This window comes from Pristiophorus japonicus, chromosome 1 (assembly GCF_044704955.1).
Source record: "Pristiophorus japonicus isolate sPriJap1 chromosome 1, sPriJap1.hap1, whole genome shotgun sequence".
Classification (NCBI taxonomy): Eukaryota; Metazoa; Chordata; class Chondrichthyes; family Pristiophoridae; genus Pristiophorus; species Pristiophorus japonicus.
This window is the reverse complement of record NC_091977.1, coordinates 328,568,964-328,594,386: the sequence shown is the minus strand read 5'-3', so window position 1 is coordinate 328,594,386 and position 25,423 is coordinate 328,568,964. Positions and strand designations below refer to the sequence as shown.

General features: G+C 44.1%; 1 protein-coding gene across 1 annotated transcript in view; it reads right to left on the bottom strand.

The window, feature by feature from the left end:
• Positions 1–5,772: 5,772 nt before the first annotated feature.
• Positions 5,773–25,423, bottom strand: part of rspo2 (R-spondin 2) — a 233,464-nt gene continuing 213,813 nt past the window's right edge. The window contains exon 5 of the mRNA XM_070874211.1: positions 5,773–5,891. Coding sequence (XP_070730312.1) covers positions 5,773–5,891 — 119 coding nt within the window. The remainder of the gene's footprint in view (positions 5,892–25,423) is intronic.

The window sequence follows — 25,423 nt, the reverse complement described above, 5'->3', positions numbered from 1 at the left end:
CTAAGCCTATATTCCCTAGAGATTAGAAGAATGCGAGGTAATCTCATTGATTCATTTTCTTGATATATATTAATGACTTGGATGTGGGTGTACCAGGCACAATTTCAAAATTTATAGATGACACAAAACTTGGAAGTATAGTGAACAGTGAGGAGGAGAGTGATCGACTTCAAGAACACATAGACAGGCTGGTGAATAGGGTGGTCACATGGCAGATGAAATTTAACACAAAAAAGTGCAAAGTGATACATTTTGGTTGGAAGAACAAGGAGAGACAATATAAACTAAAGGATACAATTCTAAAGGGGGTGCATGAACAAAGAGACCTAGGGGTATATGTGCATAAATCGTTGAAGATGGCAGGGCAGGTTGAGAAAGCAGTTAAAAAAGCATACGGGATCCTGGGCTTCATAAATAGAGGCATAGAGTACAAAAGTAAGGAAGTTATGATGAACCTTTATAAAACATTGGTTCGGCCTCAACTGGAGTATTTTGGCTTAATCTGGACACCGCATTTTAGGAATGATGTGAAGGCTTTAGAGATGGTGCAGAAAAGATTTACAAGAATGGTTCCAGGGCTGAGGGACTTCAGCTATGTAGATAGACTGGAGAAGCTGGGATTGTTCTCCTTAGAGCAGAGAAGATTGAGAGAAGATTTGATCGAGGTGTTCAAAATCATGAGGGGTCTGGACAGAGTCGATAGAGAGAAACTGTTTACATGGGCAGAAGGGTCGAGAGCCAGAGAACACAGATTTGGCAGAAGAACCAAAGGCGACATGAGGAAAAACCTTTTTACGCAGCGAGTGATTAGGATCTGGAATTCACTGCCTGAAAGGGTGGTGGAAGCAGAATTAATTGTAGCTTTCAAAAGGGAATTGGACAAGTACCTGGAGAAAAAAATGTTGCAGTGCTACGGGGAAAGGGCGGGGGAGTGGAACTAGCTGAAGTGCTTTTGCAGAGAGCAGGCACGGGGGCTTAATGGGCTGAATGGCCTCCTTTGCTGTAACCATTTTATGATTCTATGAAACATATAAAATTCTTAAGGGGCTTGACAGGGTAGATGCTGGGAGGATGTTTCCCCTGGCTGGGGCGCCTACAACTAGGAATCACAGTCTCAGAATCAGGGTTCGGCTATTTAGGACTGAGATGAGGAGAAATTTCTTCACTGAAAGGGTTGTGAATCTTTGGAATTCTCTCTCGAGGGCTGTGGATGCTCAGTCGTTGAGTATATTCAAAACAGATATCGATAGATTCTCAGATACTAAGGTAACCAAGGCATATGAGGATAGTGCGGGAAGATAGTTGAAGTGGAAGATCAGCCATGAAAGGCTGAATAGCTTACTACTGCTCCTATTTCTTATGTTCTTAAATGATCCGAGGGAAGATCAAGCCAATGGTATGAACTGTGGTGAGAATCTTGACCAGGACTAGGCCAAGGAGAAGCCAGAGGCCTGGTCAGGCTTGTCATTGGAGAAAGTGGTCGGATGAGGAATTTACACTCAGAAAGCTCAGTGCCTCCTCTGTCTTTGCCTTTTCCTGTTCTCTATCCTCCCCTTTTAAGTTTTGCTCATTCCTATAAAAAGGAGTTCTCAAGATTTTTTATTCCTTTTTCCAACATCTCCGCCTAGAATGGTGAGCTGCATTGTCTTTTTCAGATGTCACCAGATCTGTGTTGATCTGACATTACTTCTGATATGCATCAGTCTTAGTTTCTTTAATTGCTGCTAGCAGTTTTTATTTTTTTTAAATCAGCAAATAATAATTTGATGATAAATTTGTTATACGTTAATAGGCCTCCATTTTGTGAAACCAACAGTGAGAGGGTAGCCAGAATCTGCACCATGAATTGAGCTCCACTATTAATATACATCCTGGTGGTTGGAACATGGGGAGTATTTTCATCCTTATCCTGGGCACATTGGAAAACCAGGATTTCTGATCTGGATTAGGTGCATGGCAGCCATTAAACAAATAGCCAAGGACTTATTTGCAAATTCAGGTACCTTCCGACTGCAATGAAATCCTCGACAATTATCTCCCTCCTAGCACAGTGCTTTCACGATTAATCTCATGATATAAGTGTATTTCATTACAAGCAAATCAAATTTGACAGGATATCATCTATCAGGGAGCCAAATTCATATTTTCATAACAAAACTGTAAAATGGCCTTCCCCCTCAGGTGGGAAGTGTTCCAATAATAGCATTTACTTTGTCGGTGCTCCTTGTTCCCTCTCCCACCCCTTTACATTCCCAACCAGCACACTGGGCTGTGGAGGAGCGGGTGAAGCTAGCAGTTCACAAAGATCCACACAAGAGTGGTAACAAAATTGGGGCAAGTTTGCCCCTTTTATATTGCATAGTGTGACTAACAGCAGAACGACGTAGACCATGGGCTACACTATTATAAAACAACAACTTGCATTTATATAGCTCCTTTATACAGGTGTATATAATTATGAGGGGCTGAGATAGAGTGGATAGGAAAGACCTATTTCCCTTAGCAGAGGGGTCAATAACCAGGGGGCATAGATTTAAAGTAATTGATAGGAGGTTTAGAGGGGACTTAAGGAGAATTGTTTTCACCCAGAGGGTGGTAGTGGTCTGGAACTCACTGCCTCAAAGGATGGTAGAGGCAGAAACCCTCATAGCATTTAAAAAATGCTTGGATATGCACTTGAAATGCCATAACCTACAGGGCTACAGACCAAGAACTGGAAAGTGGGATTAGGCTGGATAGCTGTTTGCCAGCCGGCACGGACACGATGGGCCAAATGGCCTCCTTCTGTGCTGTAAATTTCTATGATTCTATGACTTAACATGGTAAAACATCCCCAGGTACTTCACAGGAGCACAATTAGACAAAAATTAACAATGAGCCAAAATACAGTATTAAGACAGATGACCAAAAGCTTGGTCAAAGAGGTAGGTTTTAAGGAGTGTCTTTAAGGAGGAGACAGAGGTAGGGAGGCAGAGAGATTTGGGAAGATAATTCCAGAACTTAGGGCCTAGGCAGCTAAAGGCATGGCTGCCAATGGTGGGGCGAAGGAAATTGAGGCTGCGCAAGAGGCCAGAATTGGAGGAATGCAGAGATCTCAGAGGTTTGTAGGGCTGGAGGAGATTACAGAGATAGGGAAGGATGAGGCCGTGGAGAGATTTGAACACAAGGATGAGCATTTAAAATTCAAGGTGTTGGGAGCCAAGGTAGGTCAGCGAGCAGAGGAGTCATGGGTGAACGGGACTTGGTGCAAGTTAGGACATCGGCAGCAGAGATAAAGTAAAAGCACAACAAACAGAAGACGCTTATGTCCAGCAACAAGTGACTTATCGTGGTCTGTCAGTGAGGAAAGTCGACTGTGTTACACTTGCATGGTTTTGATGAACTTAGTCTTCAAGCTTTGTTAGGAACAGGAGTCGGCCATTCAACCCCTCGTGCCTACTCCGCAATTCAATTAGATTGTGGCTGATCTGCATTGCAACTCCATTTACCTGCATTTGCTCCATATCCTTCAATACCCTGACCCAACAAAAATCTACATCTCAGTTTTGAAAGCTCCAGTTGTCCCCCAGCATTCACAGCCTTTCAAGTAGGGGGAAGAGATTTGCAGATTTCTATTAGCAGGATCAAATATAATCCAGCTACACCACCTGCCACCCAATTAATCCGGCGATTGGGTCACTCTATGAAACAGTTAGAGACTTGGTCTTGAGCAGACCAACAAATTGGAAAGACTTCTACTGGTTGCATTATCTGTGCAAGCCCTGTGCCATTCAACATTTCAGCCTGTGGACTAAACATTTCAATACATGTTGTACATCAGAATGCAGCTATAGATCATCGCATATGTATTTTTACATAGAATGTACAGCAAGAAACAGGCTAGTTGGCCCAACTGGTCAATGCCAGTGTTTATGCTCCACATGAGTCTCCTCCCGCACCTCTTCATCTCACCCTATCAGCATAACCTTCTATTCCTTTCTCCCTCATGTACTTACTAGCTTCCCTTAAATGTATCGATGCTATTCACCCCTCAACCATTCCCTGTGGTAACGAGTTCCACATTCTAACAACTCTGAGTAAAGAAGTGTCTCCTGAATTCCCTATTGGGTTTATTAGTGGCGACCTCATATTTATAGCCCCTAGTTTTGGACATCCCACAAGTGGAAACAGTGTCTCCACGTTTACACTATCAAACCCTTTCATAATTTGAAAAATCTCTATCTGGTCACCCCTCAGCTTTCTCTTTTCTAGAAAGAAGAACCCTGGCCTGTTTAAACTTTCCTGATTGGTATAACAAAAACAACAACTTGTATTTATATAGCGCCTTTAACATAGTAAAATGTCCCAAGGTGTTTCAGAGGAGTATTATAAGACAAAAACAAACCTCTCAGTTCTGGTATCATCTGTTATAACCTTAGTTCAGGTATCACCTTTGTATATCTTTTATGCACCTTCTCCAATGCCTCTATATCTTTTTTATAATATGCCAACCAGAACTGTGAATATGTATTTCTGTATGATATAGGCAAACATCATATATACATTTCAATTTCACTTGGTTGGTGGTGTGCAGACTTTGAATGAAGTCCCTAAAGACAATTGATCCATTGAAATTTGGCCATTGTGTCTGTGCTAGCTCTTTGCTAGAGCAATCCAAACCTAATCCCACTTCATGTTGGCTTCTGTTAAAGCATTTGCTTACCCATCAAGCAATGCATTAAGTTTGATTTTAATCTGTTTGCCAATGCATTCTTCCCCCTTGCACCCAGCTTCTCCAGTCTCTCCACATAACTGAAGTCCCTCATCCCTGGTATCATCCTACTAAAAATATCCAAACAGCTTGTGATTATAAAAAGAGAACGAGACAAGTTGGTGGCACCAGATGCTGTGTTTTCTCTTGAAACCATGATCCGGTTTCAGTCGACCTCAGATTTGGTTATTAAAGATCCAATTACCACATTGGGATTTAAAGCAGGAATTAAACAATTAAGTGTGTCACTACTGTATTTCTTGATGTGTGCCACTATAGCTCCCTAAAATGCAAGTATCATGGGGAAGGGGCGGGGGGCGGGGCAGGAGAGCAAAACTTGCATAAGCTATGATGAAGCAGACACATTAAGATGCTTACATGTACAGTAAATATGTTTATTATGGGTAGACTCAGCACAGTGTACATGCCGGTCAAGCAACGAGGAGATATTCATTGCCTGTAGTTATACAGTTACAGCCTTTAAAGCATTTTATTTCAGCGACTGTCAATAGAACCTGTGCTGAGGATTACATATATTGTAGCTCTGGATGTAGTCATACATCATGGGGACGGTCTTTCTGGAATGTACGGTAAAAGAAAACACAAAAAAACACCTTAAATGAACAGTCCTCTTTCTGTATTAGAATGTCTTCTTTCATATAAATAGACGGAACATGTCCCATTCTCCACACATTTCTGCCGCTATTCAAGCAGGGATTTATGTTATTTTTTTTCCGTGTTGTTTTTTTTATTATTATTTTAACGCCAGCTTGTCGGGCCAAACTATCCTCAACGGCCTTTGTAAAAGTCAAAGTCATCGACACACCGAGCTCGTTCCATTCAGGTCAAATGGGGGACAACAAAACAAATGAAGTATAAATAAAACAAAGCTTGTGGACTTTCTCTCTCTCTCTCTTGTTACTTGCCACCAATATTGTCAAAAGCAGCACAACTGCCAAGTGTGTGGTGTGTAGGAGGGTGGAGCAGCTTGATGCACTTTGCGTAATAAATGGTTTGTCCTTTTACTGGTCAGTGCTCTCTGTAGCTTGGAGGACAATGTACTGTTTGTGATCCTTCGGTCTGGTTCTCTTTCTCTTCTTCTTGTTGACACCCTTGCCTTTTGTTTTCTTCTGTTTTTTCTCTGCAAAAAAAGGGGAAAAAGAAACAAAAGCTATTAGATGGGTTACTGTTTCTTGCAGGCAAAACTTTGAGCTCTAGACATTTATGCAAAAAGCAAGCTAGAGTGAAGATGGAATTTTAAATTCCCACTTCCTTTCTCCCCAAGGGAATAAATCAAGCTCTATCTGGCTACGGTGCTTCTTCCAACCTCTACCACCTTGAAGGACAAGGGCAGCAGGTGAATGGGAACACCAGAACCTCCAAGTTCCCCTCTGAGATACAAACGATCCTGACTTGGAAATATAATTGTCTGCTCCTTCATCTTCACTGGGTCAAAATCCTGGAACTCCCTACTTAACAGCATTGTGGGAGTACCTTCACCACATAGACTGCAGCGGCTCACCACCACCACCTTCTCAAGGGCAACTGGGGATGGGCAATAAAAGCCAATTTTGCCCATTTTTCAGGAATTAATAAAGAAAAAAAAGAGCCATGATAAATGTCAGGAGGGCACTCAACTGTTAGAGAAGGCAGATGAAGATCGCACCCATACAAGGAGGCATTGGGTGTTTTGGGTTGGCAAACAAGGCTGACTTTTCACCTTCTTAGACCACTTGCAACGTGGCCAACCATAACGCCTCATCACTACTCTTGCACTCAGCCCAATTACCAAGAATCGACCTGTGACTCCTCTGCTCCGGGTGGCTCAGACACACACTGTGTGATACAGGGGTGTCCAATCCAATTGGAGCAGAGGGCGTAACCTTCACAATGCAACCAATGAATAGGCTACATCTAATTTAAAGGAGTGGTTACAATGTAACTTTAGCACACACACTAAAGCTGTACTGTAACTACATTGCAAGATGCTCTCCCTCCTTTTGCCATCTCTTTCTCTCTCTACATTCACTTCTATATCTCCCTCCATTACTGTCTCTCTCTCCTTTCTCACCTCTCTCCACCTATTCAGAGACCATGGTCCAGAACTTAAAGAAGGGTAACTTTGAAGGTATGAGGCGTGAATTGGCTAGGATAGATTGGCGAATGATACTGAAGGGGTTGACTGTGGATGGGCAATGGCAGACATTTAGAGACCGCATGGATGAACTACAACAATTGTACATTCCTGTCTGGCGTAAAAATAAAAAAGGGAAGGTGGCTCAACCGTGGCTATCAAGGGAAATCAGGGATAGCATTAAAGCCAAGGAAGTGGCATACAAATTGGCCAGAAATAGCAGCGAACCCGGGGACTGGGAGAAATTTAGAACTCAGCAGAGGAGGACAAAGGGTTTGATTAGGGCAGGGAAAATGGAGTACGAGAAGAAGCTTGCAGGGAACATTAAGACGGATTGCAAACGTTTCTATAGATATGTAAAGAGAAAAAGGTTAGTAAAGACAAATGTAGGTCCCCTGCAGTCAGAATCAGGGGAAGTCATAACGGGGAACAAAGAAATGGCAGACCAATTGAACAAGTACTTTGATTCGGTATTCACTGAGGAGGACACAAACAACCTTCCGGATATAAAAGGGGTCGGAGGGTCTAGTAAGGAGGAGGAACTGAGGGAAATCCTTATTAGTCAGGAAATTGTGTTGGGGAAATTGATGGGATTGAAGGCCGATAAATCCCCAGGGCCTGATGGACTGCATCCCAGAGTACTTAAGGAGGTGGCCTTGGAAATAGTGGATGCATTGACAGTCATTTTCCAATATTCCATTGACTCTGGATCAGTTCCTATGGAGTGGAGGGTAGCCAATGTAACCCCACTTTTTAAAAAAAGGAGGGAGAGAGAAAACAGGGAATTATAGACCAGTCAGCCTGACATCGGTAGTGGGTAAAATGATGGAATCAATTATTAAGGATGTCATAGCAGTGCATTTGGAAAGAGGTAATATGATAGGTCCAAGTCAGCATGGATTTGTGAAAGGGAGATCATGCTTGACAAATCTTCTGGAATTTTTTGAGGATGTTTCCAGTAGAGTGGACAAGGGAGAACCAGTTGATGTGGTATATTTGGACTTTCAGAAGGCTTTCGACAAGGTCCCACACAAGAGATTAATGTGCAAAGTTAAAGCACATGGGATTGGGGGTAGTGTGCTGACATGGATTGAGAACTGGTTGTCAGACAGGAAGCAAAGAGTAGGAGTAAATGGGTACTTTTCAGAATGGCAGGCAGTGACTAGTGGGGTGCCGCAAGGTTCTGTGCTGGGGCCCCAGCTGTTTACACTGTACATTAATGATTTAGACGAGGGGATTAAATGTAGTATCTCCAAATTTGCGGATGACACTAAGTTGGGTGGCAGTGTGAGCTGCAAGGAGGATGCTATGAGGCTGCAGAGCGACTTGGATAGGTTGGGTGAGTGGGCAAATACATGGCAGATGAAGTATAATGTGGATAAATGTGAGGTTATCCACTTTGGTGGTAAAAACAGAGAGACAGACTATTATCTGAATGGTGACAGATTAGGAAAAGGGGAGGTGCAACGAGACCTGGGTGTCATGGTACATCAGTCATTGAAGGTTGGCATGCAGGTACAGCAGGCGGTTAAGAAAGCAAATGGCATGTTGGCCTTCATAGCGAGGGGATTTGAGTACAGGGGCAGGGAGGTGTTGCTACAATTGTACAGGGCCTTGGTGAGGCCACACCTGGAGTATTGTGTACAGTTTTGGTCTCCTAACCTGAGGAAGGACATTCTTGCTATTGAGGGAGTGCAGCGAAGGTTCACCAGACTGATTCCCGGGATGGCGGGACTGACCTATCAAGAAAGACTGGATCAACTGGGCTTGTATTCACTGGAGTTCAGAAGAATGAGAGGGGACCTCATAGAAACGTTTAAAATTCTGACGGGTTTAGACAGGTTAGATGCAGGAAGAATGTTCCCAATGTTGGGGAAGTCCAGAACCAGGGGTCACAGTCTGAGGATAAGGGGGAAGCCATTTAGGACCGAGATGAGGAGGAATTTCTTCACCCAGAGAGTGGTGAACCTGTGGAATTCTCTACCACAGAAATTTGTTGAGGCCAATTCACTAAATATATTCAAAAAGGAGTTAGATGAAGTCCTTACTACTAGGGGAATCAAGGGGTATGGTGAGAAAGCAGGAATGGGGTACTGAAGTTGCATGTTCAGCCATGAACTCATTGAATGGCGGTGCAGGCTAGAAGGGCCGAATGGCCTACTCCTGCACCTATTTTCTATGTCTCTATGTCTATGTTTCTATTGGCTAGAACCAGCTTCATCAGGATTCAGGAGGGCACTGAAGTGATGGGAGGCTTCCACTCCCAGCAGGAAGGCACTGGATTAACCATCAGCTCCCACTCCCAGCAGGGGGGCACTGGATTAGCCATCAGCTCCCACTCCCAGTAGGGGGGCACTGGATTGATGAAGGCTCCTATTCCCAGCAGGAGGGTACTGTATTGACTGGAGTCTACCACTCCCAGCAGGAGGGTACTGGATTGATGGAGGCTCCTATTCCTAGCAGGAGGATACTGGATTGATAGGAGGCTCCCATTTCCAGCAGGAGGGTACTGTATTGACTGGAGTTTCCCACTCCCAGCAGGAGGTTACTGGATTTACAGGAGTCTCCCACTCCCAGCAGGAGTGCACTGGATTGACAGAAGTACAAGGTTCCTGCAGTGCTGTTTGCTTTCAATCTGAACCTTTAGTTTTTTGGGTTCTTGAGGCAGGTCCCAATGAAAGGAGAAGCAATAGTCCTGCTGGGAGCCGGCATTGCCAGTGATTTCATTGTGTTTTTTCTTTTAATTCCCACCAGTGAGACAGACCAAAGCTGGAGCTCTATGAGCCTGATGAGATTGGGTCACCAGGTAGTTGGACATTGGCGACATAGCATGTTCCTCACTGAGCCAAGAGGTGATCATCGTTGAGATTGCCTATTGGAAACAGGATCTGCAATTTGCCAGAATGGAGTTTGTCTGCAAAGAGCCGATACAAAATCTGTCAGCTCAGTGACTGACATCTGTTAATTACCCCAACATATACATGGCGATGACGCTTTTAAATCAGATTGAACAAATCTCCAGGATTAACAAGGTTACATCAATGAACTTGATAGCTGTCATGTATGTAAGCTTGGGTTTACTAGCCACCAGGTGGCGCCACTGTCGGAGGTCATTGGGCTGTGCGCAAGTGTGTGCGGCCCAGGTATAAAAGGCCAGCCATCTTGTAATGTAATCACTTTGGGCCCTAATAAAGCAGAGCCAGGTTTGTACCTGTTCGGAGTTTACAGTATTCAGTCTACTGAGTTATTGCATACACAACATTTGGCGATGAGGTAACAAGAACCTGCGCATGCAAAAATGAGCACAATTGGAATTCTGGAGCGATTCGTGGAGGGAGAAGATTGGGCAGACTTTATAGCCCACTTGAACCAGTACTTCGTGGCCAACAAAATGGAGGAAGAGGCAGACACAGTTCGGCGCCGGGCGGTCCTTCTCATGGTTTGCGGTCTGAAAATCTATGGACTCAAAGAATCTCCTCTCACCCTTAAGTCCAATGGACAAGAACTATGAAACATCGTGTGCTCTGGTACATGACCATCTCAAACCAGATGAAGGCATCATCATCTCAAGATATCGATTCTATATACACGTTCGTTCTGAGGGCCAGGATGTATCAGAATGCGTTGCCGAACTAAGACGTCTAGCTGGACCGTGTAAGTTTGAAACTGTGTTGGCAAACACGCTGCGGGACTTCTTTGTAATCGGCATCAACCACGAGGTGATCCTGCATAAGCTATTGGTGACAGAGATGCTGGATTTGAGCAAGGCCATCACGATTGCCCAATCATGCATGACAACGAACAAAAGCTTAAAGCAGATATCATTGAAAAATCAAAACTCGGCAAGTACTGTAAACAAGATAGTATCGTCGTTTGGCAGAGCTGCATATGGCAGGGCCTACCCGACTGCATACGCAAAACTTGTGGCTGCTCAAAGTCGGATATCACCATGTTGGCGTTGAGGGGGATATCATCGGTATCATCAGTGTCGGTTTAAACAGTATATTTGTAAAGGCTGTTCGAGAGTGGGGCATCTCCAGCGCATGTGTCTGCAACTGAGCAAGCGTGCTGCGACACACCACGTGGAGGATGATGACGAGCCTAGCACAGATCCGGATATGCAATCCGAGATACCAGAGGAGGAAGTGTATGGATTGTATTCGTTCCTAACAAAGAGCCAACCAATATTGATTAATGTAAAATTTAATGGTGTGCTGGTATCGATGGAATTGGGCACGGGTGCGAGTCAATCAATAATGAGCAAGAGGACATTCGACAGACTGTGGGATACTAAGGCTGTGAGGCCTAAGCCGAGTCCAGTCAATGCCAAGTTGCGTACGTATACGAAAGAACTCATAACGGTGATTGGCAGTGCAATAATCAAAGTGTCGTATGATGGTGCGGGTCACGATTTACCTTTATGGATTGTTCCAGGCAATGGTCCAATGCTGTTCAGCAGGAACTGGTTAGAAAAAATCAAATGGAACTGGAATGAGATCAAAGCGTTGTCGTCGGAGGAGGATACTTCATGTGCTCAAGTGCTGAGCAAATTCCTCTCGCTGTTTGAGCCAGGCATCGGCAATTTCATGGGAGCCAAGGTGCAGATCCACGTGGACTCGAATACAAGACCTGTACGTCATAAAGCTCGGGCAGTTCCGTACATAATGAGAAGGTTGAAATCGAACTGGACAGACTCCAGCGTGAAGGGATCATATCACTGGTCGAATTTAACAAATGGGCCAACCCCATTGTTCCCATGTTGAAAGTGATGGCACAGTCAGGACTTGTGGAGACTACAAGGTTACGATCAACTGAGTTTCAAAACAGGATCAATACCTATTACCGAAGGCTGATGACCTGTTTGCAACGGTAGCCGGGGAAAGTCATTCACAAAACTGGATCTGACGTCGGCCTACATGACACAGGAGCTGGTGGACACGTCAAAGAAACTTACGTGCATCAACACTCAAAGGACTGTTTATCTACAACGGTGCCCTTTTGGAATTCGCTCGGCTGCAGCCATATTTCAGAGGAACATAGAGAATCTACTGAAGTCCGTTCCCAGAACCGTCATGTTCCAAGATGACATACTGGTCACAGGTCGTGACTCCGCCGAACATCTGAACAACCTGGAAGAGGTTCTACATCGTCTAGACAAAGTGGGGCTCAGACTGAAATGTTCGAAGTGCGTCTTCATGGCACCGGAAGTCGAATTCCTGGGGAGGAAAATTGCTGCTGACGGTATCAGGCCTATGGACTTGAAAACCAAGGCCATCAAAAATGCATCCAAGCCTCAGAATGTGATGGAGCTGCGTCCTTGGTCTACTCAACTACTTCGGTAATTTCTTACCTAGATTGAGCACCTTATTAGAGCCACTGCACATGCTGCTAAGAAAAGGCCACAACTGGGTTTGGGGTACATCTCAAGATTGAGCTTTTGAGAAAGCTACTAATCTGCTTTGCTCTGACAAGCTGCTGGTACATTATGATCCATGTAAGCATCTAGTATTGGCCTGTGATGCTTCGTCTTATGGAGTTGGTTACGTGCTCCAACAAGCTAATGAGTCGGGCAAATTACAACCTGTTGCATATGTTTCAAAAAGTTTGTCAAAGATGGAAAGAGCCTACAGCATGGTAGAGAAAGAAGCACTAGTCTGTGTGTATGGTGTTAAAAAGATGCATCAGTACCTGTTTGGTCTTCGGTTTGAACTGGAAACAGATCACAAGCCACTCATTTCTTTGTTTTCGGAAAACAAAGGTATCAATACCAATGCATCATCCCACATCCAGAGGTGAGCACTGACATTATCTGCCTAGGATTATGTCATTCGCCATAGACCTGGCACTGAGAATTGTGCCGATGCATTGAGCCGTCTGCCGTTGCCTACACCGAAGGTGGAAACGCCACAACCGGCAGACCTACTGCTAATCATGGATGCTTTTGAAAGTGAAGGAACCCCTGTCACGGCCCAACAAGTTAAGACCTGGATCAGCCAGGACCCGATATTATTGGTTGTGAAACTTTGTATCCTTAGTGGTGATTGGTCTGCCATACTCAAGCAAATGTGTGAGGAGACCGAACCTTACATCCGTCGCAAAGACAAACTATCCATTCAATCAGATTGTATACTGTGGTATAATCGTGTTGTTATGCCCAAGAAAGGCAGAGAGAAATTTGTGCATAATCTACATAGCACCCATCCCAGTATTGTCATGATGAAAGCCACTGCCAGGTGGCCTGGAATTGACTCTGATCTGGAATCATGTGTGCATCAGTGCAACACTTGCATGCAGCTTAGTAAAGCACCAGCGTGGCCATCTAAACCATGGTCCAGGATCCACATCGACTTTGCAGGTTCCTTCCTGGGAAAGATGTTCTTAGTTGTGGTGGATGCTTATTCCAAGTGGATAGAGTGTACAATCATGTCATCCAGCACATCCACGGCTACTATTGAGAGCCTTCGTATCATGTTTGCAACACATGATCTGCCTGACATCGTTGTAAGCGACAACGGATCTTGCTTCTCCAGTTTCAAGAGTTCATGAAACTCAATGGCATCAAACATGTGAGGTCAGCACCATTCAAACCCATATCCAATGGACAAGCAGAGCGTGCGGTCCAAACCATCAAGCAGAGTATGAAAAGTGCAACTCAAGGTTCACTGCAAACTCGCTTGTCACGCATAATGCTTAGTTACAGGACAAGACCCCATACGCTTACCGGGGTCTCCCCTGCTGAACTATTGGAGAGGTCTCAAGACCAGGCTCTTTCTTGTCCACCCTGACTTGAATAATCGTGTTGAATACAGAAGTCAAAGTCAGCAAGGGTATCATGATTGCGCTACTGTGGCACACGACATTTCTATCAATAATCCTGTGTATGTACTGAATTATGGTCAAGGTCCCAAATGGATCGCCGGTACTGTTACGGCCAAGGAGGGTAACAGAGTGTTTATCGTTAAGCTCAAGAATGGGCAGACATGCAGGAAACATGTCGATCAGATAAAGCTGCGGCACACGGATGAACCGGAACAGTCTGAGGAAGACACAATCAGTGACCAACCAACCTACCCTCAGTCATCAGAGGACTCCGCTGTCATCAATGAATCTGGACTTTCAATCCCTGACATGGTCAATGAATCTGGACTTTCAATCCCTGACGTGGTCATTGCCACTCCCATCAGATCGGCTATCCAGCCCCCAGTCATAACAGACTCAGAACGCTTGCCCAAGGCTGGAGTTGAACTGAGACATTCAACTCAGGAGCGGAAAGCCCCGAACCATCACAATTTGTAAAAAGATCGTTACTAATATCTTAAAGGGGGATATTGTCATGTATGTATGCTTGGGTTCACTAGCCACCAGGTGGCACCACTGTGGGAGGTCATTGGGCTGTGCACACGTGTCCGCGGCCCAGGTATAAAAGGCCAGCCATCTTGTAATGTAATCATTTTGGGCCCTAATAAAGTAGAGCAAGGTTTGTACCTGTTCGGAGTTTACAGTATTCAGTCTATTGAGTTATTGCATACACAACAGTAGCGATTCTCACTTCTTAATATGTTGCATTTAACTTAATATTTGAGAGGAATTGAAAGACAGACAGTCCATTAAAATGACCTTTAAATAGACATCAAACAGACTCGTAGCTCAAGGATGAAGATCCTGCTGTACAGTCCCAATTAGTGGACTGTCATCTTGATTCCACGGGACTTTTCTAGACACCAAAACATGGCCCCCATCTTAGAGCAAGGGCTACAAATTCAGACGATGGGGCCTCACAAAATATGAAAACGTTCACCGTAGCACAAGAATACTTCCAACACTCAAGGTTAAATCAAGTAACGTAGAGTAATTTGATTGAGGATCAAGAACTTGTTAACGACTGCAGATAGCTGACAATATCCGAGCCAAAGGATTATTGCTTCAATCCCTTTGTTTGTACAAGTCATCATTGCATTAAGATTTAAAACAATAAGGTAAACTTCCCATAATGATTCAGTATTTTAAGGGCCATTAACAATTAAAGAAATCTCCTCTCACATCCTAAACTCTACTCCAACATTAACAGTCGCCATAGGTCCATCCATTAGCCTGCCTGAGACTGGGGATGCAAAGGCAACCGAGATACTTTCAGAGCAGTACAGCTTTCTCTACTGGACCCAATTCCAATTTTCTTCTTTTAAAAAAAAAAACGGTCTACTGGAATTAATTTCAATGTTCTTCTAATTTGAAGTTTAGTTTAAGGTTTTTTTTAATAAAAGTCTAGACTCGCGAACCATTTTGCTTTTCCAACAATTAAATACTCCCTGGGCTGATTCGCTGAGTGATCTGTAGATATTGTAAAGAATTCTTCAGGGTTTGACGAACAACATAATTTTTTAAACAGAGTGACTGCTGCCAATGAATTGGAAGCTGCGCAGAAGCGTTCTACATATAAGTCAAGGAGAAGAGTAATAATAAGCTCCATGTGAAGGGAAAGGAGAAGAAAAATAATAAAAATAGTGAGTTTTGCTGGCATATAATCCCGCCTCGGACATTGACTCTCTCATTCCCAGAGAAGATGAAGAGCACTCTCTCTCTCTCTCTCTCAACTCAGAAATGCAGTGAAGTGCGGAAAAATCGGTAAAGTTGTGGCTTTTTAAAAAAAATTTAAAATGTCACTTTTAATTAACTCAGATTATTTTTTAAATGTTAACTTTCAATAGACGATAGAAACATGAATTCAACTTTAAATTTTTATTTAATTTTCCTGAGGCGGCTCAGTTTGGCAACAACGGTCTCTTTTCTCCAGTTAGCGAACAACCAAAAAAACATGAACTGCACAATGACTTCATTTCGGTGGCAGCAGTCGTGTCCATTTTTAAACAGAACTATATTTGTAATTGAAGGGGGGTGTATTACTTTATGGGATGGGGGGAGAGGGTAGAGAAGACCTTAAGTACTCAATTGAAATGTATTTATTTTTTTTATACACTGTTCCGATGCAAGAGGAGATTTCCTCCATTTTTAGGAACATAGGAATTGCTGGATGAAAAAGACCAGTTCACCTTCTACCATCCTGGTAGTGGCATGATACAATGATAATGAAGTTATTAACCAAACACCACCTAGAACATCGCACGTCTTTGCACCTGCCTCAGCTCATCAGTTGCTAAACTCTCATCCTTGCATTTATTACCTCCAGACTCTCCTATTCCAATACTCTCCTGGCCAGCATCTGACCTCCAATCCTCCATAAATTACATCGGATCGGATCAGATATGTGTGCTCATCCATACTCTGCTGCCCGTGTCCCATCTCGCACAAGTCCCATGCACCCAACACCCATGTGTTTGTTGACCTACACTGGCTCCTAGTCCGACAACGCCTAGATTTTAAAATTCTCATCCTTGTTTTCAAATCCCTCCATGCCCTCACCCCATCCCATCTCTGTAACCTCCTCCATCCCTACAACCCTCAGATCTCTGTGCTTCTCCAATTCTGGCTTCTTGTGTAGCCCCTATTTTAAATCATTCCACCATTGGCGGCCGTATCTTCAGCTGCCTAGGCCCTAAACTCGAATTGCCTCCCTAAAACTCTCCGCCTCTCTATACAGAGCAGGCTCGAGGAGCCGTATGGCCTACTACTGCTCCTATTTCTTAAGTTTCTTATATCCCTTTAAGATGCTCCTTAAATCCTATCTCTTACTGTCCTAATGTCTCCTTAAGTGGCTCGGTTTGATAATACTCCTGTAAAGCACCTTGGGACATTTTATTCATTAAAGTTGCTATATAAATGCAAGTTGTTGTTGTAGTAGGAAAGAAAGAAATGTGGCAGCTAATTTGCACACAGAAAGGTCCCACAAACAGCAATGAAAAAATAAGCAGGTAATCTGTTTTAGTGATGTTAAGTGAGGATAAATATTGACCAGGCCACTGAGGATAACTCTCCTGTTCTTTTACATCCACCCGAGAGGGCAGACTTGGTTTAACGGCTCATCCGAAAGATGGCACCTCTGACAGTGCAGCATTCCCTGAGCATTGCATTGCAGTAAGAGTGCAGGACAACTGGATGCTTGGGAGTGGCAGAGTGAGTAAATTGCAAACTTCATTAGTGCTTAGGGCATTAACAGAATTGGTAGAGGCCCTACAGCATGGGCAGGACTGCCAGCAAGACTCAATTCTATGCGAGGATAGGAAGAGATGCCAGGAGAGACCGATCTTATAGGCAAGTTTGGTGTGTTGTTAATTTTCAGATCCATATTATAATTATATTTATTTTTAGGGACTGTATATGGGATGTGCTGCCCCTACACCGCAAGGGATTTAATTTCTTGTTGCAATGTGATTAGAGTAGAATACTTTTTATATATAGCAAAGTTTTGTGCAATTTGATTGGTGAATATTAATTGAAAAGGAGAAAACAAAAACTTGACCAAATTGATGAAGATTTTCACAATTGACAGCTTGCGATCCATGCTTTGAAGAATGTTCTAGATGAACAAAATAAACTAATGAGGTGAGATATTTGGCCGAGTTTTCAGGTAAAGAGAATGGGACTTCCACTGCTCCTTCTCCCGGTGTACTCCTGTCTGTAGCATTTTTAATGTCGATTCTGTGCAACACACATCAATAAATCGTATTCCATATTTTAAAAATGACTGCCACAAGTGGGTAGTCATTTTTGGGTTCAATCCGCACACAAAACAAAGACAAATCCATTGCCAGGGAAAATCCAGCTTCCACAATCAACGTTTGACTTATCAACACAGGGATGAATGAGCTCTATCTGGGTGCTCATAATCCGAACACACGTGTATAAACTAGGTTTTTCGTCATACTCTCATCAGTGTGAACAAGTTGGGTTCAGTTACCCAAACTCTACCTGGTAGTCAGGGAGTTGCAATAAATGTGTGTCTTTGAGACAACAATAAGAGCTTCTGCCTATGAAAAAAATGGTTAGTCCATCACTCCTGCATTTAAAATGCTTTTCCACTAAATGTTGGCTTATCATTGAATTTTATAGATCCCTCTTCAGAGGACAGTTTAGTTCTAAGTCTGTTTTCGCACTTCTTTAGATGAGGTAAATGTGAAATTAATTACTGTCGGAGAAGACAACTTGCCTGGATTACAGCTGTTGTGATTATCAGCATCTCCTTTATTAGTCTCACTGAAAAAAAAAGACTTGCATTTCTAGAGCACCTTTCCCTGACCTCAGGACGCTTCAAAGTGCTTTATTGCCAATTAACTACTTTTTGAAGTGTAGTCACTGTTGTAATGTAGGAAATACGGCAGCCAATATGTGCACAGCAAGGTCCAACAAACAGCGATGTGATAATGACCAAATAATCTGTTTTAGGATTTGGTTGAGGGAAAAATATTGGAAAGGACATGCCCCTGCTCTTCTTTGAAATAGTACCGTGGTATCTTTTATGCCCACCTGAGCGAGCAAACGGGGCCTCGGTTTAACATCTCATCTGAACGATGACAGCACTCCCTCAGTATTGCACTGGAGCATCATGCCTAGATTTTGTACTCAAGACTCTGGAGTGGGACTTGAACCCATGACTTCGGACTCAGAAGTGAGTTGCTACCCACTGAGCAACAGCTGACACCAGATTAGTATAAATAAATTTACCAGCGAGCCTTTGTCCCTTTGAGGTTAAAGCCTATCTAAGGGGATCTTGCCCTCACACCTTTCAGTGGAAATGTGAGTGAATGACTGCTTTCTTCAAGCACTTATATGTTCGAAGTTTACAAGTTGAATGGGAACGGTAGCATCATCATCATAGGCAGTCCCTCGAAATTGAGGAAGACTTGCTTCCACTCCAAAAGTGAGTTCTTAGGTGACTGTACAGTCCAATACGGGAATTACAGTCTCTGTCACAGGTGGGACAGACTGTCGTTGAAGGAAAGGCTGGGTGGGGAGTCTGGTTTGCTGCACGCTCCTTCTGCTGTCTGCGCTTCCTTTCTGCATGCTCTTGGGGAGGAGACTCGAGGTGCTCAGCGTCCTCCTATGTTACTAGACTAGTAATGCCGAGGCCTGGACAAATGATCTGGAGATGTGAGTTCAAATCCCACCATGACAGCTGGGAATTTAATTTCAATTGAATAAATTTGGAATAAAAGCTAGTATCAGTAACGGTGGTCATGTAACTAACTACCGGATTGTCGTAAAAATCCATTTAGTTCACGAATGTCCTTTAGAGCCCGGTCTGGCCTATATGTGACTGAGTCGGGAGTCCATGAGTCAGAGAGGCCTACAAAAGGCCGCGAGGTTAGGACGTTCATCGCTGAGTCGGGAGTCCGTGAGTCAGAGAGGCCTACAAAAGGCCGCGAGGTCGGGAGGTGCGTCGCTGAGTCGGGAGTCCGTGAGTCAGAGAGGCCTACAAAAGGCCGCGAGGTACGTCGCTGAGTCGGGAATCCGTGAGTCAGAGAGGCCTATAAAGGCCCAGCTTGTGCAGCTTCAGGGAGAAGGCAAAGAGAAGTAGAAAGAAATAGAAAGGAGACGTCACAGCCAAGGGGGTAAGTGATTGGCTGGTGACTGGTAAGTAGATTTTCTTTTTTCTCTTCTATATCAGTGAGTAACTTTTAGCACTGCTGTTGCCAATTTGAGTTCATCTAAGGGTTAAGTCATGGCAGGCGAGCTCGGACAAGTGCTATGCTCCTCCTGTACTATGTGGGAAATCAGGGATGCCTCCGGTGTCCCTGACGACTACGTGTGCGGGAAGTGTATCCACCTCCAGCTCCTGACGGTCCGCGTTGCGTAATTGGAGCTGAGGGTGGATTTACTCTGGAGCATCCACGATGCTGAGAATGACGTGAGTAGCACATGTAGCGAGTTGGTCTTACCGCAGGTGAAGGGTCCACAGCCAGTTAGGGAATGGAACACCAGCAGGAAGAGCAGTGCAAGGAAGGTAGTGCAGGGGTCCCCTGCGGTCATCCCCCTGCAAAACAGATACACCGCTTTGAGTACTGTTGAGGGGGATGACTCATCAGGGGAGAGCAGCAGCAGCCAAGTTCATGGCACCGTGGCTGGCTCTGCTGCACAGGAGGGCAGGAAAAAGAGTGGGAGAGCGATAGTGATAGGGGATTCAATTGTAAGGGGAATAGATAGGCGTTTCTGCGGCCGCGACCGAGACTCTAGGATGGTATGTTGCCTCCCTGCTGCAAGGGTCAAGGATGTCTCGGAGCGGGTGCAGGACATTCTGAAAAGGGAGGGTGAATAGCCAGTTGTCGTGGTGCACATTGGTACCAACGATATAGGTAAAAAAAGGGATGAGGTCCTACGAGACGAATTTAAGGAGCAAGGAGTGAAATTAAAACATAGGACCTCAAAAGTAGTAACATGCTAGTCAGAGTAGGAATCGCAGGATAGCTCAGATGAATACGTGGCTTGAGCAGTGGTGCAGCAGGGAGGGATTCAAATTCCTGGGGCATTGGAACTGGTTCTGGGGGAGGTGGGACCAGTACAAATCGGACGGTCTGCACCTGGGCAGGACCGGAACCAATATCCTAGGGGGAGTGTTTGCTAGTGCTGTTGGGGAGGAGTTAAACTAATATGGCAGGGGGATGGAAACCAATGCAGGGAGACAGAGGGAAACAAATTGGAGACAAAAGCAAAAGACAGAAAGGAGATAAGTTAAAGTGGAGGGCAGAGAAACCCAAGGCAAAAAACAAAAAGGGCCACTGTACAGCAAAATTCTAAAGGGTCAAAGTGTAATAAAAAGGCAAGCATGAAAGCTCGGTGCCTCAATGCAAGGAGTATTCGGAACACAGGAGAGGGCTCTGAACTAGTTAGAGTGGGTGAGAGCTCAGATGAACAGGATCCCAAGAAAGAATGCAAAAGGCAGAAGGTTAACAGAGCAGAGTAGCACTGGGGTAAGTGTAAACCACAAGGTGATAGGAAGGGACAATATGTATGAATATAAAGGGGCTGCAGGAGGGGTCAAAACTAAAAATCATGGTTTAAAAACACTCTACCTAAATGCACGCAGCATTCAAAATAAAGTAAATGAGTTGACGGCACAAATCATTACAAATGGGTATGATTTGGTGGCCATTACAGAAACGTGGTTGCAGGGTGGCCAAGACTGGGAATTAAACATACAGGGGTATCTGACAATTCGGAAAGATAGACAAGAAGGGAAAGGAGGTGGGGTAGCTCTGTTCATAAAGGATGATATCAGGGCAGTTGTGAGAGACGATATTGGCTCTAATGAACAAAATGTTGAATCATTGTGGGTAGAGGTTAGAGATAGTAAGGGGAAAAAGTCACTGGTGGGCATAGTATATAGGCCCCCAAATAATAACTTCACGGTGGGGCGGGCAATAATCAAGGGAATAATGGAGGCATGTGAAAAAGGAATGGCAGTAATCATGGGGGATTTTAACCTACATATCGATTGGTCAAACCAAATCGCACGGGGTAGCCTTGAGGATGAATTCATAGAATGCATACGGGATTGTTTCTTAGAACAATATGTTACAGAACCAACAAGAGAGCAAGCTATCTTAGATCTGGTCCTGTGTAATGAGACAGGAATAATAAACGATCTCCTCGTAAAAGATCCTCTCGGAATGAGTGATCACAGTATGGTTGAATTTGTAATACAGATTGAGGGTGAGGAAGTTGTGTCTTAAACAAAAGGGAGTACAATGGATGAGGGCAGAGTTGGCTAAAGTAGACTGGAAACACAGACTAAATGGTAGCACAATTGAGGAACAGTGGAGGACTTTTAAGGAGCTCTTTCATAGTGCTCAACAAAAATAAATTCCAGTGAAAAAGAAGGGCGGTCAGAGGAGGGATAACCAGCCGTGGATAACCAAGGAAATAAAGGAGAGTATCAAATTAAAAACCAATGCGTATAAGGTGGCCAAGGTCCTCGTGGGAAACTAGCAGATTGGGAAAATTTTAAACGACAGCAAAGAATGACGAAGAAAGCAATAATGAAAGGAAAGATAGATTACGAAAGTAAACTTGCGCAAAGCATAAAAACAGATAGTAAAGGTTTTACCGATATATAAAACGGAAAACAGTGACTAAAGTAAATGTTGGTCCCTTTGAAGATAAGAAGGGGAATTTAATAATGGGAAATGTGGAAATGGCTGAGCCCTTAAACAATTATTTTGCTTCGGTCTTCACAGTGGAAGACACAAAAACCATGCCAGAAATTGCTGGTCACGGGAATGTGGGAAGGGAGGACCTTGAGATAATCACTATCACTCGGGGGGTAGTGCTGGACAGGCTAATGGGACTCAAGGTAGACAAGTCCACTGGTCCTGATGAAATGCATCCCAGGGTATTAAAAGAGATGGCGGAAGTTATAGCAGATGCATTCGTTATAATCTACCAAAATTCTCTGGACTCTGGGGAGGTACCAGCGGATTGCAAAGCAGCTAATGCAACGCCTCTGTTTAAAAAATGGGGCAGATAAAAGGCAGGTAACTATAGGCCGATTAGTTTAACATCTGTAGTGGGGAAAATGCTTGAAGCTATATTAAGGAAGAAATAGCGGGACATCTAGATAGGAATAGTGCAATCAAGCAGACGCAACATGGATTCATGAAGGGGAATTCATGTTTAACTAATTTACTGGAATTCTTTGAGGATATAACGAGCATGGTGGATAGAGGTGTACCGATGGATGTGGTGTATTTAGATTTCCAAAAGGCATTCAATAAGGTGCCACACAAAAGGTTACTGCAGAAGATAAAGGTACGTGGAGTCAGAGGAAATGTATTAGCATGGATAGAGAATTGGCTAGCTAACAGAAAGCAGACAATCGGGATAAATGGGTCCTTTTCGGGTTGGAAATCGGTGGTTAGTGGTGTGCCACAGGGATCGGTGCTGGGACCACAACTGTTTACAATATACATAGGTGACCTGGAAGAAGGGACAGAGTGTAGTGTAACAAACTTTGCAGATGACACAAAGATTAGTGGGAAAGCGGGTTGTGTAGAGTACACAGAGAGGCTGCAAAGAGATTTAGATAGGTTAAGCGAATGGGCTAAGGTTTGGCAGATGGAATACAATGTTGGAAAATGTGAGGTCATCCACCTTGGAAAAAAAAACAGTAAAATGGATTATTATTTGAATGGGGAGAAATTACAACATGCTGCGGTGCAGAGGGACCTGGGGGTCCTTGTGCATGAATCCCAAAAAGTTAGTTTGCAGGTGCAGCAGGTAATCAGGAAGGTGAATGGAATGTTGGCCTTCATTGCGAGAGGGATGGAGTACAAAAGCAGGGAGGTCCTTCTGCAACTGTATAGGGTATTGGTGAGGCCGCACCTGGAGTACTGCGTGCAGTTTTGGTCACCTTACTTAAGGAAGGATATACTAGCTTTGGAGGGGTATTGAGACGATTCACTAGGCTGATTCCGGAGATCAGGGGGTTACCTTATGATGATAGATTGAGTAGACTGGGTCTTTACTTGTTGGAGTTCAGAAGGATGAGGGGTGATCTTATAGAAACATTTAAAATAATGAAAGGGATAGACAAGATAGAGGCAGAGAGGTTGTTTCCACTGGTCGGGGAGACTAGAACTAGGGGGCACAGCCTCAAAATACGGGGGAGCCAATTTAAAACCGAGTTGAGAAGGAATTTCTTCTCCCAGAGAGTTTGTGAATCTGTGGAATTCTCTGCCCAAGGAAGCAGTTGAGGCTAGCTCATTGAATGTATTCAAATCACAGATAGATAGATTTTTAACCAATAAGGGAATTAAGGGTTACGGGGAGCGGGCGGGTAAATGGAGCTGAGTCCACAGCCAGATCAGCCATGATCTTGTTGAATGGCGGAGCAGGCTCGAGGGGCTAGATGGCCTACTCCTGTTCCTAATTCTTATGTTCTTATGTTCAGATCACCAGGATGAGGTTGATTCTTAACAGCCATCTGAAATGGCCTCGTGAGTCACTCAGTTGCATTCAAGAAGACAACTCACCACCACATTCTCGAGGGCAATTCGGGATGGGCAACAAATGCTGGCCTTGCCAGCGACGCCCACATTCCTGGAATGAATTTTTAAAAAATGAAAGAACGGTGGGGTGGAACGGGGAGCTATGTAGTCTGTGTCAGCTACAGGAAAGACCAGCTTTCACTAAGTAGGGTTGATTTGACATGAATGGAAGCATTACCAAGCACAGGAAGTGCAGCAAGGGTTCATACCAGAATGCGAGGTCTTCAATACTCCATGAGGTTTACAACACCATACATTTTGCATACAGGACGTTTCCCAAGGCTGGCAAGAGAACAAATTTTAAAAATTCATTCTTGGAATGTGGGTGTCACCGGCACATTGCCCATCCCATAGTTGGTCTCGAGAAGGTAGTAGTGGGCCTTCGCCTTGGACTAATACAATGGAGGGGCTAGCAAGGCCACTTCAGAGAGCAGTTACAAGTCAACCACGTTGATGCGGGACTGGAGTCAGACCGAGTAAAGACGGTAGGTTTCCTTCCCCAAAAAAGGACATTAAACCCAACTGGTTCACTAATTAATTTTGAATTAATTAACACCAAAATTAAAAAGAAAGCCCACAACCCATTAACCAGCCTACATTTCACCTACTGACATGGTCTATAACAGGCATTGTTCACTGGATTTTTCTTGAGCAACGTAACCTAAATGCACATCTTACTAGAAATTCAAATGGTCAAATCTGGTTAGTTCCCGGAACGTGCAGTCGCTCCTCACCTTCCAGTAAACAACAAACCCCGGACGGAGCACTGGGCAACTGCCGACACACGTGAAAAGCAAAGCGCAAGAGTTTCTCTGGAATGGAATTGAATTTGACCAGAACTGCTGATTTGCTTTAGCATTAATACGAGTTATTCCACATGGAACTGACATTTACCTACAAGCTGGCAGATCTGATGAATCCTCCGAAAGTCAGCGAGGGTCTAAGTGGGTGAACATCCCCGAGCTCAATGGCTATGCTTTGTTATCCACATCAGAAGGAATCTGTGTTTCATAAGACCATATATCCTACACTCCTAGGTTGATATCACACAATTCGATGAGCCATGTGTCAAGATTGAGCCACTGGATGGCGCTAGATTCCTATATCTGAGCACCCTCTGTGGCACTCAATTACATTGCATCGAATCCACAGCACAGAAACAGTCCATTCGACCCAACTGGTCTAGGACAGTGTTCATGCGCCACACAAGCCTCTTCTTACCCTGCCCCCATATTCCCTTCTCCCTCGTGTATGCAACAAACCTCCCTTTAAACACATCAATGCTCTCTGCTTCAAACACTCCACGTGGCAGCGAGTTTCACATCCTCACCACACTCGAACGAAGTTCCTCCAAAATTCTTTATTTGATCTGTTAGTGCCAATCGTGTATACCCCGAGTGTAAGTGATTTAAATCTGTGCACAAAAAGCACAAATTGCTGTTTTTAAAACACTTCAAAGCATCAGATTATAAAGAAACCTCAAAATATGAAGACTTTGTAAACAAATTAAGATTAAGGAAATTGGGTAACGCCCCATTGGGGGTGGTTACCGAGTCGAGGCGGGACTTTCTTCGCCCGGCGCGGAAGTCCTGTTTGGCTCCAAGA